The 18,796-nt window shown below is 37.5% G+C and overlaps 1 protein-coding gene across 6 annotated transcripts in view; it reads left to right on the plus strand.

Moving 5' to 3' along the window:
• Window positions 1-3,385: 3,385 nt before the first annotated feature.
• Window positions 3,386-18,796, plus strand: part of PCDH9 (protocadherin 9) — an 864,876-nt gene continuing 849,465 nt past the window's right edge. For 4 of the 6 annotated variants that reach the window (XM_012749778.2, XM_012749781.2, XM_012749780.2 and 1 more), the window contains exons 1-2: window positions 3,386-3,969; window positions 5,190-8,360. In XM_012749778.2, coding sequence (XP_012605232.1) covers window positions 5,325-8,360 — 3,036 coding nt within the window. In that variant the 5' untranslated portion in view covers window positions 3,386-3,969; window positions 5,190-5,324. Of the gene's footprint in view, window positions 3,970-5,189; window positions 8,361-18,796 lie in introns of those variants that run through there. The other 2 variants (XM_076009386.1, XM_076009387.1) reach the window with 1 other exon arrangement.

Here is an 18,796-nt window from a genome sequence, read left to right on the forward strand (position 1 = left end):
TAGAAGAAAATCGTAGACGAAAATCCAATTAACAAACTGAATTGCTTAATAATTTAGGTTATTAAATGTCATTGCATGGAAATTGTTGTTTAAATATACAAATAGAACAATATTAAATTTGTGGGATATAAAATAATTTCATTAACTCAATATCTGTTTGTGTATATATCTGCAATAGCATTTTAGTCTTTAGTTAGCTGACCGAAGGTGACTTAGCTTCACAAGTATCCCAAGATCTATATAACCAGCAGAGAACACTAAGGCAATTTTATTATAGCCCATATGGCATGATTCCTAAAGTACTAATCAGGTACAACACAGGTGAGAACATCATAATTCCTTGCTATAGAAAATATGCATTGATAAAGATGGATAAGTGTTAAAGAAATCTAATTGGAAGTGTAATATAAGTATGTATTGAGAGATCTATATTGGAAATCATATAATTGGAAACCTAACACTTTATTAAATTCACTAAAGAAAATAAAATGCAGCACAATACCAATAGATGTTCCCTTACAAAAATGAAAATTAATGTTTTCCTAATTCATAATTATGCAGATATAACTTTTAAAAATAGTACAGGAGAGGTGGGTTGTGAACAGCTGTCATTATGCAAATGGTTAATATAGTGTTTTGGACAAAAGCCTCAAGTTATAGAGAGGGTTAGGAATATGACCCTTTATATTTAATTTTCTTCTAGGAATATTAATGAGATCTCTAATAATAGTTCTCATTCTAGAATTTAGAAGTTGGAATATAATAGGGCAAACAAATCTCAACTATTCTAGCTTTAAGAGGGAAAACTGGTATGTTTGAGGAATTCCACTAATTTAGATATGTCAAATAAACACCTATAAGATAGAATGCCCTGAGTCAGTAGCTCTATTTCTATATTATATTCAATCTCCTTTAAAAAGGATCTAGACATATTTCATTCTGGGGCTTTGACCTGTGGTTTTCTTTAATTGAAGTCTCATAGTCATAAATTAAATCATGTGATGACTTTTTTCTCTTCTCTAACCTACATCTTCTGTTCCTACTAAGATGTAATAATGGGTTGTTCTAACAAGTAAAGCTATCCCTTAGCAAACAGAAACAATTCCGCTTGATAAGGATGTTAAATAATTATTGCTAAGCTATGTGTTGGGACTACAACATGACTTTGAAGTGACTACGGTATGATTAGAATATGATATAACTGATGCTTATGAAATGAACTGGAAAGTGGCTCTCCTGCTATGTTTATTGTAAATGTATCAGAATGATGGTTCATTTATTTAAACATAGTTCAGAGCATAAAATAGGTGAGAATTGGAACAATGTACTAGCTTTAATTGTAGATTTTGTGAATGGCAAAATGATCATTCACTGTTATAAGATAATAGAATCATCCTTTAATTCACTGGTCTTGTAATTGTATATTTTTCTCTTGACTTTGGATACTTAAGCAGTTCTTTTTATTGTTAAATTTTGTATATTCTAAGCAAACAAAATGTTACTATAGTAAGAGTTACTTGGTTATTTTTAAAAAATACCAACATACTGCCTGCAAGAAAAATGTTTTATAGCTCACATATAAGGGATTAATAGATTTTACAGTGGGCTTTTAGACATTGTAGTTTTACTGTGATTATTCACCCGAGGAAAAGTTAGAATAAAAAAAGAGCCTTACAATTTCATGTGTGGAAATTATGTCAAAGGAGTTGCTTAAATAAAATATACAACATATAGCTTGGTAGGTTTGATTGGTAATGTCTTTTGTTTTTACTTTTAACTTAAACACCTAAAATTACGTTATTATTTTAAAAGAAGACCAATGTATTCAAAAATAAGACGTATTCTCAAGCCATCACAATGCATACGTACATGTACATGAAGAGCCTTCAATGTACATCCCAGTACAAATGAGGAAAAGAGGTTTAAAATACATGCCCTTCATTCCTCCTGTAAGTTAGGACAAGTTATTCAATCATGCATTAAGACCTTAAACAACCTTTATAGGTCATTCAGAAAAATACATTTTTTTTTGTTCCAAATGAACTGTCACTATATTAATGCCTCAAACTTTACTCAGATATCTGTGTTGTAGGTACAACCATTGCACAAACCTTCGTGATTTACGGATATTAAAAGATCAAATGTAGGTAGTGTTTGGGGGTGCAATATTTGAGGAATAAGGTCAATTCTTTCGGAGTCATTCCATCCAGTTCTTGTATGAAAATAAGAAACGTGAGGATACTACAGAGCTGGAGTGACAGAAATAAATTGCACGGGGGAAAAGGGGAAAAGACAAGTATTACAGTAAAGTTGCAATCAGCAGAAAATGCATAGGGGAAAGGAAGTGTTCCACAGCCTGGGAAACAGCTGCACGGGATTCCTTTCTTCCAGCCTCTCGGAAGCAAAGTTTGCAGTTAGGTGAGCTGAAAGCGGGTTTTGCTGCTGCCGCCTGTCTGGCCAGCCGGGTTCTCAGGATTCGGGGCGCTGCAGGCGCAGAAGTGCAGGGACAGCCACGGATGGGCCGTCGCCGCCAGTCCTGCTGCGCGAGAGGAGAATTCGCACGCACGGAGGACTGGCCGGGGCTGGCCAAAGGGATCCCACAGGCTGCTACTTTTTCTTTCCTAGGCAGTTTCCGTGACCCTGCTTGTAGGAAGGGCTCACATTAATTTTCTCTCCAGTCTCGACTGAGATTCAAACATCCGCTTCCCCCACCGTTCACTATCCGCCCTCTCCGCCCTTCTTTCCAGCGTCCCCGCCAGCAAAAGCGTCCGCGTGCAGCACCGGGCGTGCTGTCCGTCTAACGCGCCCGGGGGATCGCCGGCCCGTGCTCCCACCGAGCGGTGGCGACGCTTCTCGCGCCTCGGGTCCCGGACAGACTCCCCCATCTGTGCGTTTTGGCCCCTCCACTTAGCAAGGAAAAGTGCGAAATGTGCGCCCGGAGACGAGCCGCCTCGGTGACCCCTATCCGCCAGTGGCGACGCCCAGGGCTCCCCGGATCCGTGCTCGCGCGCCCCGCCGGGCTCCCGCGCCGCCCACGCCTGCCAGACCGCCCGGGCTCGGCGGTTCGCTGCCCCGCAAGCGCCTGCCTGCGAGCGCCGCTTCCGAGCGGGCCTGGGGAGCGCCAGCGCTTCGCTCCCCGGCCAGACCCTGCTGGGCATGCTCAGTGCACCTCCCGGAACCCGGCTCTCCCGGGGCCGGGATCAGATCTCCGGGTTTTCGCGGCTGCCGAGGGGGCGCGGAGGAGGGGAAGCTGGGAGACAGTCAGCGCCTTGTTCCGCGCCCCCTCCCTCGCGCCGGCCGCGGCCGCCCGCACCGCAAGATGCAGGCCAATCAGGGGCCGGGGGCGGGGCCTAGGCCGTCACGCCCTCCCTCTGGGCTTATTGAGAGTTATATCAAGAAATTCAGTTCAGAGAGAGGAGAGAGGAGAGGGAGAAGGAGAGAGGGGCAGAGGAGAAGAGAGAGAGGGAGAGCTTGCGAGACAGGAAGGAGCGCCTGAAGAGTCTCTGAAGCACGAAAGAGACAGCTGATTAGGAATTTCTGGGCAACTGTCACCGGGAGAGCAGCCAGAGAACCACCATCACCCCAACTCTGACGTCTCCTCCAAGAAGTTAGAGACTTAAGCAGTATTGACATCGGGTGGAAATGGTACGCTTGATGCTGTGGAAAATGCCCCTGAGCTGAAGAAGTGCAACTGGATGTTGTATGTGTGTTAAATACCCAGCAGAACCCAGACCCAGTGGGTAATAGAGACGAAACGTGGAGAGAATGACTAACGACAAATCTGTGAATTTGTTCTCTGGAGTTGCTAATTTGCCAGCCCGAAGCAACACATTTTACAAGGAGGAAACGTTTCGCTGCTTCTGATTTCTCCCCAAACTGGTGCTACCAGATGCATGGCTTTCTATGTGTTGGAACAAATCATTCCTAACTGCAGCATACTGGGAAAGGGGAAAGGTTGAGGCAACTAACGTAAGTGTAAAGTTTTGCATGCACAATTGTAAATTCTGTGTTTAGATATGTCCTCAGTGTAGACGAGGGATGTTTGTAATTGGGTGGACTGTTGGGGCAGAGCTCACCTACTCGGCTGTATCTGCATCCCTACCTGCATCTCTGCCGGAACTAATCGCGGGCATCAGCTACCGTGCAGCCTAATGCAGATAAGATTAGAGCCTGAGAACTGACCAGTCCTACTCAAGTAGGTAGCTTCCTGGAGCCTTTGCACCCATTTAAATTGCAGTTAAAGGAGCATCTAAGCAGAAGCCTTTTTACCTGCATTATCGCTTTGCAGTATTTATGTGTGGCAAATGTTACCAATATTATAACCAGAGATCAGGATTAAGAAACTGCCTTTTTTTCCCCCCCCCTCTCTCTTTTATGCTCAGTAGAAAATATTGTGATGTTACATGGGAATGTTAGCTGCGTTTCACTTACATCTCGGCACTCTCTTCCACGTCTAGGACAAGGAATGTTATATTATTATACATTTTTAAAAGTTTAAATGTGCTTATTAATCCTAATGGGAATAATTTGTCAATATGGAGAAAGGAGAGCAAGCTCTGGGTAAGAAATTTGAAGTCTTGGTATTGTGCTTTTAGGCAATGAGGATATGTAGTGGCCGGTGACTATTGCTTCTGATGCTGCAGCAGCATGTCCGGATGCTCGTTTCCCAGTAAGATTGTATTAGAAGGCAGTTGAAGAACTGGGAGGAAAGAAAGGTAGTCTTTTTAGAAAAAAGAGATGACTCAGTGTAGCAGAGAAGAAAACACATTTGACATGTGACAAAGCAATTAGCAGGAACCACAGCTAAATACTTAGGGTTTTTCACTTGCACCTAAAAAAACTGAGGGAGGTGGGTTAGAGGCCAGGAGGCGGTGGGTAAGACAGGGGGAGGGGAAGAGGAGAACAAGAATGCATGTTTTGAATTAAAATAGTAATCTAGAAACAACGTGGGTGAATACAGGTAAAAATAGCAGCTGTCCTTAATTCAAAAGTAGAAAATTTCATTTTCTCTGGGCAAATGCAACAAGCAGGGGATATTTAGTGTTTTTATCCACAGAGTTAACTTGCAAACAGTGGCAGAGCAAACTACCATGTTTACTAATATGTAGTGGAAAATATATTGTGATATTTTGTGATGGTGTGTTTTTATTTACTGAAGAATAATATTGTCTATACGATTGTGTTGACAGTGGCTGTCTCCAAATAAGTGATGAGATGTAATGCATCCTCCAGTCCATGCACGCTTCCTCTTGCAATTCGTACATCATTCCTCAGTGGAAATCTTTAAGCCCTAAAATCCAGGAAAAGAAAATAAATACATTATCATGGACCTGAGGGATTTTTACCTGTTGGCTGCTCTGATTGCCTGTTTAAGGCTGGATTCCGCAATAGCTCAAGAACTTATATACACTATTAGAGAGGAATTGCCTGAAAATGTGCCCATAGGAAACATACCAAAGGATCTGAACATTTCTCACATCAATGCTGCCACAGGGACCAGTGCCAGCCTTGTCTACAGACTGGTTTCTAAAGCTGGGGATGCCCCTTTGGTGAAAGTATCCAGCAGCACTGGAGAAATTTTCACAACCTCCAATAGAATAGACAGAGAAAAACTCTGTGCTGGAGCCTCTTATGCTGAGGAGAATGAGTGTTTCTTTGAACTTGAGGTGGTGATCCTCCCCAATGACTTTTTCAGGCTGATCAAAATAAAAATAATTGTCAAGGATACCAATGATAATGCCCCCATGTTTCCATCTCCTGTCATCAATATTTCCATTCCAGAAAACACTTTGATCAACAGCCGCTTTCCAATTCCATCAGCAACAGATCCTGACACAGGCTTCAATGGTGTACAGCATTATGAATTGTTAAATGGGCAGAGTGTTTTTGGACTGGATATCGTGGAAACTCCGGAGGGAGAGAAGTGGCCACAATTGATTGTTCAGCAAAACTTGGATAGAGAACAGAAAGATACCTATGTGATGAAAATCAAAGTAGAGGATGGAGGCACTCCACAGAAATCCAGCACGGCCATACTGCAGGTCACAGTAAGTGATGTAAATGACAACAGGCCAGTGTTTAAAGAGGGTCAAGTGGAGGTGCATATTCCAGAGAATGCTCCCGTAGGTACTTCTGTAATTCAGCTCCATGCCACTGATGCAGATATAGGCAGTAATGCTGAAATCCGGTACATTTTTGGTGCCCAGGTTGCCCCTGCAACCAAAAGACTCTTTGCTTTAAATAATACTACTGGGCTAATTACAGTTCAGAGGTCCTTAGATAGAGAGGAGACAGCCATTCACAAAGTGACAGTGCTGGCTAGTGATGGCAGCTCCACTCCTGCTCGAGCAACGGTTACCATTAATGTCACCGATGTAAATGATAACCCTCCTAACATAGACCTCAGGTACATTATAAGTCCTATCAATGGCACCGTGTATTTATCTGAGAAAGATCCCATCAATACAAAGATTGCCCTAATTACAGTTTCAGATAAGGACACAGATGTGAATGGCAAAGTGATCTGTTTTATTGAAAGAGAGGTCCCATTTCATTTGAAGGCAGTATATGACAACCAATATTTGTTAGAGACCTCGTCTTTGTTGGACTATGAGGGCACCAAAGAATTCAGCTTTAAAATTGTTGCCTCTGATTCTGGGAAGCCCAGTTTAAATCAGACTGCCCTGGTAAGGGTTAAGCTTGAGGATGAAAATGACAACCCACCAATTTTCAACCAGCCTGTAATTGAGCTGTCAGTTTCTGAAAACAACCGACGTGGGTTATACTTAACAACTATTAGTGCCACAGATGAAGACAGTGGGAAAAATGCAGACATTGTTTATCAGCTTGGACCGAATGCCTCCTTCTTTGATCTGGACCGAAAGACAGGAGTTTTGACAGCCTCCAGAGTCTTTGACAGAGAAGAACAAGAACGATTCATTTTTACAGTAACTGCCAGGGACAATGGGACCCCTCCCCTCCAAAGCCAAGCGGCTGTGATAGTTACTGTTCTGGATGAGAATGACAATAGCCCCAAGTTTACTCATAATCATTTTCAATTTTTTGTGTCTGAGAATCTGCCAAAGTATAGTACTGTGGGGGTGATCACAGTGACAGATGCAGATGCTGGAGAGAATAAGGCTGTGACTCTTTCTATTCTAAATGACAATGATAATTTTGTGTTGGATCCATATTCTGGAGTCATAAAGTCAAATGTCTCATTTGATAGAGAGCAGCAGAGTTCCTACACTTTCGATGTCAAAGCCACTGATGGAGGACAACCACCTCGTTCCTCTACTGCAAAAGTAACCATCAATGTCATGGATGTCAATGACAATAGCCCAGTTGTCATTTCTCCACCATCTAACACTTCCTTTAAGTTGGTGCCCCTCTCAGCCATTCCTGGCTCCGTGGTAGCAGAAGTTTTTGCAGTGGATATCGACACTGGAATGAATGCTGAACTTAAGTATACAATAGTGAGTGGAAACAACAAAGGCTTATTTCGGATTGATCCAGTAACAGGTAACATCACTCTGGAAGAAAAGCCAGCACCTACTGATGTTGGCTTGCACCGTTTGGTGGTCAACATAAGTGACCTGGGGTACCCCAAGTCTCTGCACACACTTGTGCTTGTGTTTCTTTATGTTAATGACACTGCTGGAAATGCCTCCTATATCTATGACTTGATCCGCAGGACTATGGAGACCCCGTTGGACAGGAACATAGGGGATAGTAGCCAACCCTATCAAAATGAGGACTATCTCACCATCATGATTGCCATCGTCGCAGGCGCCATGGTGGTCATAGTTGTGATCTTCGTCACTGTTCTGGTGCGCTGTCGCCATGCATCAAGGTTCAAAGCAGCTCAGAGGAGCAAGCAAGGTGCAGAATGGATGTCCCCGAACCAGGAGAACAAACAAAACAAGAAAAAGAAAAGGAAGAAAAGAAAGTCTCCCAAGAGCTCTCTTTTGAACTTTGTTACTATCGAAGAGTCCAAACCCGATGATGCAGTTCATGAACCTATCAATGGGACGATAAGCCTGCCGGCTGAGCTAGAGGAGCAGAGTATAGGAAGATTTGACTGGGGCCCAGCACCTCCAACAACCTTCAAGCCTAACAGCCCTGACCTGGCCAAGCACTACAAATCTGCTTCTCCACAGCCTGCTTTTCATCTCAAACCAGACACTCCAGTTTCTGTGAAAAAGCATCATGTGATTCAGGAGCTCCCTTTGGACAACACCTTTGTCGGGGGTTGTGACACCCTGTCCAAACGCTCTTCCACTAGTTCAGATCACTTCAGTGCCTCAGAGTGCAGTTCCCAAGGAGGCTTCAAGACAAAGGGCCCCTTACACACCAGACAGGTAAACGAGCACTTTTACTGGTCTATAAGTACTGCATACAAGTGCCCAGTCAACCAGTATTAATGTGCCAGTGTGTCTATTGTTTTGGCCTAACTTTAGCTTAGTTACAAAGAGGAAAAAAAAAACTTGACCCCTTTTCTATTCCTCTGGGGCTCAGTTGAGAATTTTTAGAACAGCTTTGAAATTTCTGAGTTCTGAGAATTATTTAACCTCCCAGTTTCCTTCAAATGGCAAAAGATGAAAAGAGGAAATTATTCCAAAATGTCCCAAGATAATGTTTGCTGAAGAGGAAAACCTGTCCTGATATGCCAAATTCTACTCCTGGGGTTTCCAAATTGACTGCTTCAAGATTTGCACATTACCTTTTGATCTAAAAAGTCACCTTCAAATCTCAAGTTTTAAATGACGTTTGAAGGTCTGACTGCAATTACGGTCAGAGCTGTGGTTGCTAAAGGGGTTAATTTTTTTTTTAGTCTCTGAACAAGATAGTAGAATATTAAATGTACATCAGCTGTGAAGCACATGATCGTTGATAGATTGCAACTAAGCCATATAGGAAGTCTTCTCTTTGATTTCAAATTATTTTATTGTACTATATTAAATTGGGTATTTAATAGAAAGATTTTTAGTGTCCACAATGGCCAAATACTCTTTCAAAAAAAAAAGAGAAAAAAAGGAATGCTTTCTGCCTAATATAACTGATTTATAGAGAAAAGAATGAATCCATTGTAAATATTCTCTCATCTTAGTAATGCATAAGTGATCTGTCATAACTCATTTTAAACTGTGAAATATGCCATATGAAGAGGGATTAAGAGGCTAAGAAACTCATATTTCAACCAAATCCAGAATTAGTTTTTCTTAGGTCTAATAATTCCTTGTTAATAAAGATTTAAATGCAGCGCTGTCTAATTTATTTCACTGGTGCTTGTCTGTTGCCACAAAATTTGAATATCGATAATAGCCTGTAGATGGCACTAGGGTATCATGTCGCTTATGCTGGCCAGGTGCCAATCCCGCAGTAGCAAGGCTAGGGGGGAGGGAAGGATCAAGCTGGTAGTACAGCCAAAGATACCTTTTATTTAATGATAGTTGCTCTGGAGCAACTAGCATTTAAGTTCATTTGCTTGCTCTTTTGTGATTAGCTCTCACCACACCAACTTTCTAGGATTTCGTAATGCAAGTTCAATCTTTGTTGGTAAGGAGTCCAGAGTCCACCTATGGTGATGACCCATCTGTACTTGTTAAAAATAAGGAACATATAGATTTTAGAAAGTCAAGTAAAGCAAAATTAATTTTCAGTCATTGATTAGTCTTTGGAGAATCAAGAGCTTTTCTTTATAGGCTGGGGAGGAGTAGTGTGTCTTAGTGTCTTATTGAAACTGTTTTCCCCTTGACATCTATTATTTATTGCTCTGGAATGACTTTAAGGCTTTGTGATAATAAGATATTTATAAAAATAATTTTGACAGTGAATCACACAGATACTCCCAGAATATTAAGTGTAATGCCTATGAGTATACAACCAAAGTTTCCATTTCTTAAAGTAGAATATTAAACATCTAAAGCATTTTAAAAGTACAAATGCTTACAGCTTAAATACACAGGATAAAAATAATTTAAAATAAATCAGTATACAAGTTATAAAGGAGGATATGAGGTTATTACATATAAGTAAAAGTTCGAACAACTAATTTTTTGTGTTAATTTTATTAATATTTGAAAAGAGAATGTTTTAAAATTTAGAAATTGTTCAGACTTAGTAAAGGCTTTTAAAAGTTATTAAATAGTGAATTATGATAAGAAAAGTAATTTATGAAACTAAAGGGGTTTAATTAAAAATTGCTATATTAATAGAAAGAAAGAAAATGGGATTTTGTTATTTACTTTTATTGTGAAGGTCGCTTATAATATACTTACGGTATTTGATGATTTTCATAATTATGTTGAAGAAACTAATATGATTTAAAACACTTCTTGTAAAATCTGAAATTTGTTTTCTAAAGAAATATTCTGATATACTTCCAAATCATCTTTCTTTTCATATAAGCATGGTGGGTACTTGCATTGCTATACAAACCCACTTTTTTTCTGACTTCTCCCCCAAAAGTTGAACTTATAGATATATATAATGCAGTGACATAAATGTTAAGTGCATTTCAGCAACTTATAGAAAAGATCTTTTGTTGGAACTAAGTCAGTCATAAAGATATTTGTTTGTATGATGTAATCTTTCAAATAGGATGCTGAGTAATTCTCTAACTGGAAGGAAAGTGCATTTTAGGCATTCCTTGTGACCATGTGTCACATTACAGTTCTCCTGTAGGCATTCCAATGTTCAAATGAAGCTATAATTCACTATTTAGATAAAGAGCTATTGAAATGGCTTTGCTTATACCTTTTAGAAGTTTTCATGCTGAAAAAGAAAAGTGTGATGTTGGAGAAAAGGAATATTGGAAGTAGGTAGGGAGGTGATGGTTATATACAAAGCAATATGCACAATTTTAGGAAAAATGTGCATGTTTTTTATGAATGAAGAACATAAATTATATATTACCCTTTAAAAATGTGTTTTCATTGATCTATATAATTGTTATCTAAAGATATTCTAGTTAAACTAAAAAGTAAAAACTTTTTTTAGCCCCTTCACTTCAACTAGTGGCTTTTATATAAAATGTGCTCTCAAAGGTACACAATTTGAAGAAGTGATGTTGTATAACTACAAAAGCTTTCAAAGTGATTTATAAATTCAGATGTAATCTGTGAAGATTTTATGAGTGGGCACAATTGCTATTGCCAGGAACCTTCTTTCACTTTATGCTGCTAATTGATATCTGAGTTAAATGCAAGATCTTGAGTAAAGGGTTAACAAAGTTAAATATCACAAATTTGTATTGTATACAGTGAAAACACAGTGTCTGACTTTTACAGCATGGGTTTGTTTGTGGTGCATGGATTCCTACTTTGTCTTTTTTCCCCTTGCTGTTTTTCCCTTGTGTGAACCTGCAAAGAACACAGGAAACAATTGTAAATCATATTCCTCATTCGCTTTATTCTACTAAGCTTTCATTTTTTTTGAACATAAAAGATCTGTCACTGGATTTTCCACAAATTATTTTTTTACAAATTTTTGGAAGTGCCCTTAGCCTTCACAGATTGAGATTTTTTTATTATTTATTTATTTTTTTTAGCAAAAGACTATGTCTTGGTATTTATTTATAAACACACACACACACACACACTCTACAAGGCTAAGAAAATGACAACATAATTTCAGTAAAGCTTTAAGTGATAAAGTACATTGGTATGTTTGCCTAAAAGAAAACCAGTGTCATTGGTGGATATAATTTTAAAATATGACATTATTTCCCAAATTGTAGGGTATCTCAGAATCACCTGAAGAACTTCTTAAAACATGGATTGTTGGCCCCACCCCAGAGGTTCTAATTCAGTACCACTGGGGTCAGGCCTGAAAATCTACATTGCTAAAAAGTTCCTAGGTGATGTTGAGGCTGCTAGTCCAAGGACCACACTTTGAGAACCACTGCCTTCACTTATGGGAACAGAAAATGTCAGCTCTCTCCCTTTCATATCATCATATCCAGAGGACTTGTTTTTGCCCAACTCTTAGCCCACTTATTGACAGCTGTTTTATTGTAGCTGGAGGCTTTACAGTAAGCTGTTTATTGCTGCTTCCCAACCCGTTTGACAGCATTTGGGGAATTAATTTGCTTAACCCCTGTGTGCTTTTTTGGGGGGAAGGGAGGAGGGAAGATAAATGAAAATGTTAAAGTAAAAGAAAATAGTGACCCATTTACATTTGACAACTTCCTCAAGAAATAAAACAATCTGTATGAGTGGCACTAGAGTTTGTTTCTTAATAAACAGTCATTTAATTTTCTAAATGAAATTCTCATTTTAGAGCTTCAAACGTCCTAACTTTTCACAATCTAGAGTATTTACTTATACATACATTTGTGTATATATTGAAGAATTTATACATTGAAAATGTGCATGCATGGTGTACTTAACATGTGTACATATATTTTTACAATGTAAAGGGAATCGCTTCTTTTCCAAATCATTTAGAGATACTATATTTATGATTGCTTTTCATTTTTGAGTAATACACTACAACCACTCCTGAAATGCTATTATGTCACATGAAATGCACAAGGCAGTCACAGAATTGATGATATTTAGAACAGTCAAAAAGAGAAATGCAATTTAAAGTGAAGGGAGCAAATGTTAACTAATGTGAGACAAGCAAAAACTTTATGATATTTTCAACTATTAAATTTTGGAGTACATAAATAATTAAATAATGATGGTTGAACATGGGTGGCATGTAGAGAAAAATTATTCCCCAAAATGCAAATTTTATTTTTGAAATGTTATCAGTTATGATTTTTATTTCTGCTTCTCTTTGGCTAAGTGCCCTATGGTCATGAAGTCAGTATTCATATTTGCAGGATAGGAGAATCCCTTGGATATTGATTTAAGTTTTTGAAATGAGGATGTGCCAACCATTCATACTGGTTAACTTTCCTATTGGAATTTCTGAGACAAATATTTGATTATTGTTTTTCCTCTTGTTAGTCCTAAGCTAGGAAATTCAAAGTGCATTTATTTTATCATTCATTCCTAATAACCTTAAGAAGGATAGAAATGAAAAGTTGCCACTGTATTAAACATAGGAATGCCTGCTGATTCCTGAACACTTGTTAACACAGAGAAAATAGTTTGTGTAGTTAAAATGTTCTATTCTCCTATATTCTAAATTTTGTTGCAATCAATTCTAGATAAAGAAACAAGGCACATTGGTGTTCCCCTCAGTTTCACATCAGTCATCGTCATGGTGTTACAGGAGAGGCATTGATATCATAAAAATTAACTTTTAAATATTGTACTTATAATAATACGTTCTATATTCTTATTTAAATAATTTTAAACTATCATTGGCCTTCTCATGATTGCACAAATTAAAATTTATGAAATAGTAAAAATAAAATAGAATTTAGATTTAATGCAGAATCTCAAATCTAAAAATCAGATTTTCTCATAAGCAATTGAGATTTATATTGAATCTTGAGGTTTCATATTGATATATCTAACTATAAAGTACACCCAAAATATTAGATATGGCATCTTAATGTATTATTTTTACATTAAATTATTTTACACTGGAATACTTAGATATGAAAGTGATACCTTTACATTGTATTTTCTTGTAATCTATGTTTCCATAGCTATTTTTATTTTATTTTTGAAATTTTTTGGTTTCTAATTTTTTTTTTTTTTGGTTGGAGGAATTGAAAACTCCCCGAATACTGAAAACTACAGTGGTTGTGTTGGTCCAGCCATACCAATCTGGGTGTTTATGCGATTTCAGGGCCAGGTCAAATGTCTATATACTCCTTTTTTTTAATATTGTCAGTTTTACTTTGCTAAGCTCTTAGTTTCTATATAGTTAGAAACAAAACAAAACTGTGAATCTAGTGTATTGTTTGCTATTTTCATTTAAAATCCTTTGGTAAGCTCTCTCTTAGTCTGTTTTCTTGAAGGTGATCCTTTATTAAAAATATAGTCTCTTGCCAATGTTAGTAAATTGATTAATACCTTATATATTTAATTGGGTTAGAAAATAAGAATGATTTAATGTGGATTTTTTTTTTTTTTTTTTTGAGACAAAGTCTCACTCTGTTGCCCTGGCTAGAGTGCTGTGGCATCAGCCTAGCTCACAGCAACCTTAAACTCCTGGGCTCAAGCAATCCTTGTGCCTCAGCCTCTCGAGTAGCTGGGACTACAGGCATGTGCCTCTATGCCCAGCTAATTTCTCTCTATATTTTTAATTAGCCAATTAATTTCTTTCTATATTTAGTAATGACAGGGTCTTGCTCTTGCTCAGACTGGTTTCGAACTCCTGACCTTGAGCGATCCTCCCAGAGTGCTAGGATTATAGGTGTGAAGTACTTTGCCCACCCCTTAATGTGGATTTTTAAACAATTTTTCCTTTCTTTTTTTTTTTTATCCTATTTCTCTTTTCTAAATGTCAGAGTTCTCAGTCAGACTGGAAAAAACTTTTAAACAAGTCCTTAGCAAACTTCAAATAATTCTTCAGACCTAATTTCACATTTAATATTTTTTTAATAATTTACTACATATCAGGGCCCTAAAATTTATATCAGGTTTGTGAAAATATGACTCTAATCACAGGCCAGGTATTAGTGAACATTCGGGAATGCAAGTCAGGTGCAAGCTTACTCTAAAGTTTCTTGGAGGCATAAGAGTCAGACTTTCTAATAAGTAATAATGCTAATGTCTTGTGGCCTTTTTAATAGCACTTCCCAAATCTGCATCATACTATAGAATTAAGTACAAATGTAGAAATATGATCTCTCATAAGGAGATAAGGAGATATACTCTGCTGTTTAAGATTTCATCAGTTGTTATTTCAGAAAACTGTCAAATCTGTCAAACACTTCATTTGGAAAGGAACACATGCTTTTTGCCTTTGTTTGATACAAACCTATTGGGCTGTCAGTCATCAGAATCATAGAACAAAAAAGATATATTACCATGATTGACACTTTACGTTTGATTTATATTATTTTCCCCAAGCCAAGATTCATTAAAATTTGAAATTCCTAAATAAGTTAAACAACTGTCCTTCCTCAACAGTAAAGTGTGATGACAAGAATAAATTGAAAAAACAACCCATATTTAATCTTTTCCATTCATATTTTTGTCCTATAGGCAGTTTGTCTCCTATAGACAAGAACAGAAGCAGAATCAGTAGAATTTTCTGAGCCATAGCATGTAACTTTAAGGAATTCTGAACTCAAAGTTATTCATTAGGGATCTGTTTTTACATATTTATCCATTGTTTAAATGCTATATGAAAATATTTTCCCTTGATCTTTAACAGCTTGACTGATTACAGTCCCATAAGCATATATCACATGTAAAATGATGGACTTGGGACCACCTGTACAGTTAGGAATGGTGAAGATAGAAGCACAGGCAAGATCTTTGAGGCATATTTGATTGATTCTCTTGGGTCACTTTACACTGATTTTTCCAGATCCTTGAGAATATATGAGAAATTAATTTATCTGTTCTTGAAAGGACTTCACTACATACAGCTTCATCACTTATTATATTTTTAATTATGTGGGCTGCAGGAAAGAATGGAAATTTGGTCAATTTTTATTATGTGTGTATAATATCTTACATTTTTTTTTTCTATTGACTTAATGTTTATTGAGTCAAACGCTGAAGTAAATGGACTCCTACATAGGTTTCAGAAATCACGTCACATTCTTCCACAGTTTCTCTTTCTATCTGACCATCTCTACATTTTCGTACTGCATTGCTTTGTTATTATCCACTCTCTGGGCCTTTTTCAGTCTGGTAGCAGTTGATTAAGAAACACGCTAATCCCTTTCAGGGTATTGAGGAACTAATGGATTGCAGAGTATTTGGGTCTTTAAGCTTCTATTGTAAACGGTATGAAGAATTGTCATTGATCTGATATTTGCATATATCTCTCACAGTGCTAGTTACTTTGCCTCCTTTTTTGTCCCTTTAATCTTCAGCTTTCATCCTGAGAATATTTATTTTAGTCGGAAATAAGCATGCCAGTGATAGAAATTTGGGATTCACCTCCAAATGAATGCCATCACAGACAGGGAAGCTCTGGCACATTTTGCATAGATCTGTATGAACACAGTGAACCCTTCATAAGCTCTTAGATTGCAGGAAATCAGTGCTGAAAATTAAGTGGGGTTTTAAAGATTTGCAAAGTAGAGAGCTTTGTATAATGCTGGTATTGCAGGTGCCTATTAAATATGAAGTAAAGGCTTTGTAATACAACTAGCTAACACATTTCCCTCCACATTAGAGTGATTTATAGCCTAGGGAATTAGTCTTGCCTATTTTTTCCAAATGCAGATACTTTGGATGTGTCTGAAAGAATAAAAATCTCAAATACATGCCTTGGAATGGGCAGATTTGCTCTTTGATGATTCTAATTATTCAAGAAAGACAGTGCAGGCCTGCTTGTACTTGCTTGTGGTACCCCTGATGCTCAGATCTGGCCTTCACCTCTCCTCAGAAGAAACTCAATTGTGTGTTCAAACTCTCCTCCGAACATAAATCAGATTAAAACCTTAGGTATCTATAAGACTATGTAGTATTACCATAATGAAAAGGTCTAAGTACTAAGTGAATGCTTTCATCCTCATAGGAATTGCTGTTGAATCATTTCTCAAACTGTATTTTTAGAATTCATCTTTGCTCCATTTGTAAATAGTGCATATTTATAGCACAGCATTTCATTCTAGACATACATGGATTTCAATATATTTACCTTGATGACAGTGTTCAGTAAAATCACTTGGAGTTCTTTAATGCTCAATGTCTTTGGGTAGACCTGTTAGAAATAAATCGGTGGAAATAGTCATGCATATTTTAAAGTGATTTTACAAATCCTATGTTTTTGCCTACCAGAAAAAAAAAATATATAATCCATGTGCAGCCCACAGTAGGCACAGTGGCTTGTGCGAGTCATCATAAATGATTGATTTTTAAAATAAAACAGTTTTTGTGCAAGACAATAGTGACCACAATTCAACGAATGATTTTTTTTCTTCTCATTAAACAAACCTCAATAAGGAAAAGAATGGGAGCACAGAAGGATTTATGAAATGAAGCTGTATCTTTTATAGGAAGAAAATGTCTTCTGCTGACAGTAGTAGTTCTATAGTAGATATTTTTTTCAGGAAAAAAAGGACTGGTGGCTTTTTGGATTCGGAGGATGCAACCAATCTGTGCCTCTGTGTGATAGCAGCTGCATGCTGAGTACTTTCAAATACACAGCTACATAGGATTCTGCAGGAAACTTTCCGTAGAAGGTGCAAGTGACAAATGGATACAAAATGGAGTGAGTTCTGAGTTGTGAGTTGATACCCTCCTGTGTTACATATTCATGTCATTGAATCAATTTTCACATTTTAAGTCTAGAATTACAATAGCCTTTCCTGTATGAGTCAGCCGTGAGCACACCTGGACTGGCAACTTTTCTTTGTCCCATTTCTTAGTATTCACTAGGTGGAATACATTTGTGTTACTAATATACATCTGGTTTCTTTGTTTCTTGCTAGATTTAAAAATGAAACAAAATTATTAATATTTCTGCAATCTTCCCAATATATGTGTGTGTATATATATGTATATTCTTGCTTAAGGCAACCATAATATAACAAATAAGACCTACAATATGTCCTTCTTGGTAGAAATAGTAAATTCATATTTCTTTTCATTTATGGTTTCAGATAATATATTTTTCTTTTGCTATTTTTAAAGTTGTTTTTCCTACTGATGTCTTTTTCAAAGTTAAGGAATAACCTTAAATTTTAGTTACATAGATTAATAATGTTTCAATGCATTCCCAACCCATTTAAATTTCCAACATAAAAGAGATGGTAGAATTTATATGAAAATAAATTGTCTCGGTTTTTTTTTTTTTTTTGCCTCAAAATTGAAATAAGAGTCAAAATTGCATGAGACCATAATAAGTTAAAGCAGACACAGTCTTTAGGATATTTTGGTTTGAGATGAACTCATTTTCATTCTTGGTCTTGATGGCACAATCTGCCACACAGTGGCTGCAAAATATGTTGAATTAATACATCGATTGATTTTTAAACATGGTAATTATTAAGCAAAAGCATTTTAACACCTAAAGGCTCTGTTTTAGACAATTGAATTTTGCTTTAGCTAAGGGTTATTGACTTCTGGATGATACTGGGAGCAACAGTCCTCAGGGTTTGAACTATTCCTGCAGGACCATCTGTTATTGGCAGGCAGGGGCTCTGCGTCCTCTCCAGCTGATGCAGTGTCAACCCCAGGCGTATATTCAGGATTGTTCAAAACAGGGCCCTAGTTCCTGATGATCTTTCAGTCTCAAATGGGAGTTCAGTCAAACCAAATACTGGTATATCATTACTTAAAGCATAACAATTACAAAGAATATAGGAAAGTCCCTGAAAGGAAGAGGCTGTGTCTTTCTTACCGTCGCATTTCCAATACTGAATCTGCAACCAACAAAAAGAGTGAACTTAGTAGGAATTCAGTAAATGTGGGTCTAACATGAGAAATATCAGCAGATATTAGAATTATACTTTCTATATGTGTAATATCTTCTACTGATTTAATTTCTAAAACAACCATAGAAAGAAGACATTATCATTCTTGTTCAACATATACTCTTTTGTCACTTAGGGGTGTCTGTGGTTTCCAGTCTCCCTCATTTCTTACACACCACCGTGTCTGCTCATCATATCATGTTTTCCATATTAGAATATAATGTGGCGAGGATGACCTAAATAAACAGGGTCAGATTCCTTCTCTTTGAAGCCTCCTCATGCAAAACT

This window comes from Microcebus murinus, chromosome 13 (genome assembly GCF_040939455.1).
Source record: "Microcebus murinus isolate Inina chromosome 13, M.murinus_Inina_mat1.0, whole genome shotgun sequence".
Lineage (NCBI taxonomy): Eukaryota > Metazoa > Chordata > Mammalia > Primates > Cheirogaleidae > Microcebus > Microcebus murinus.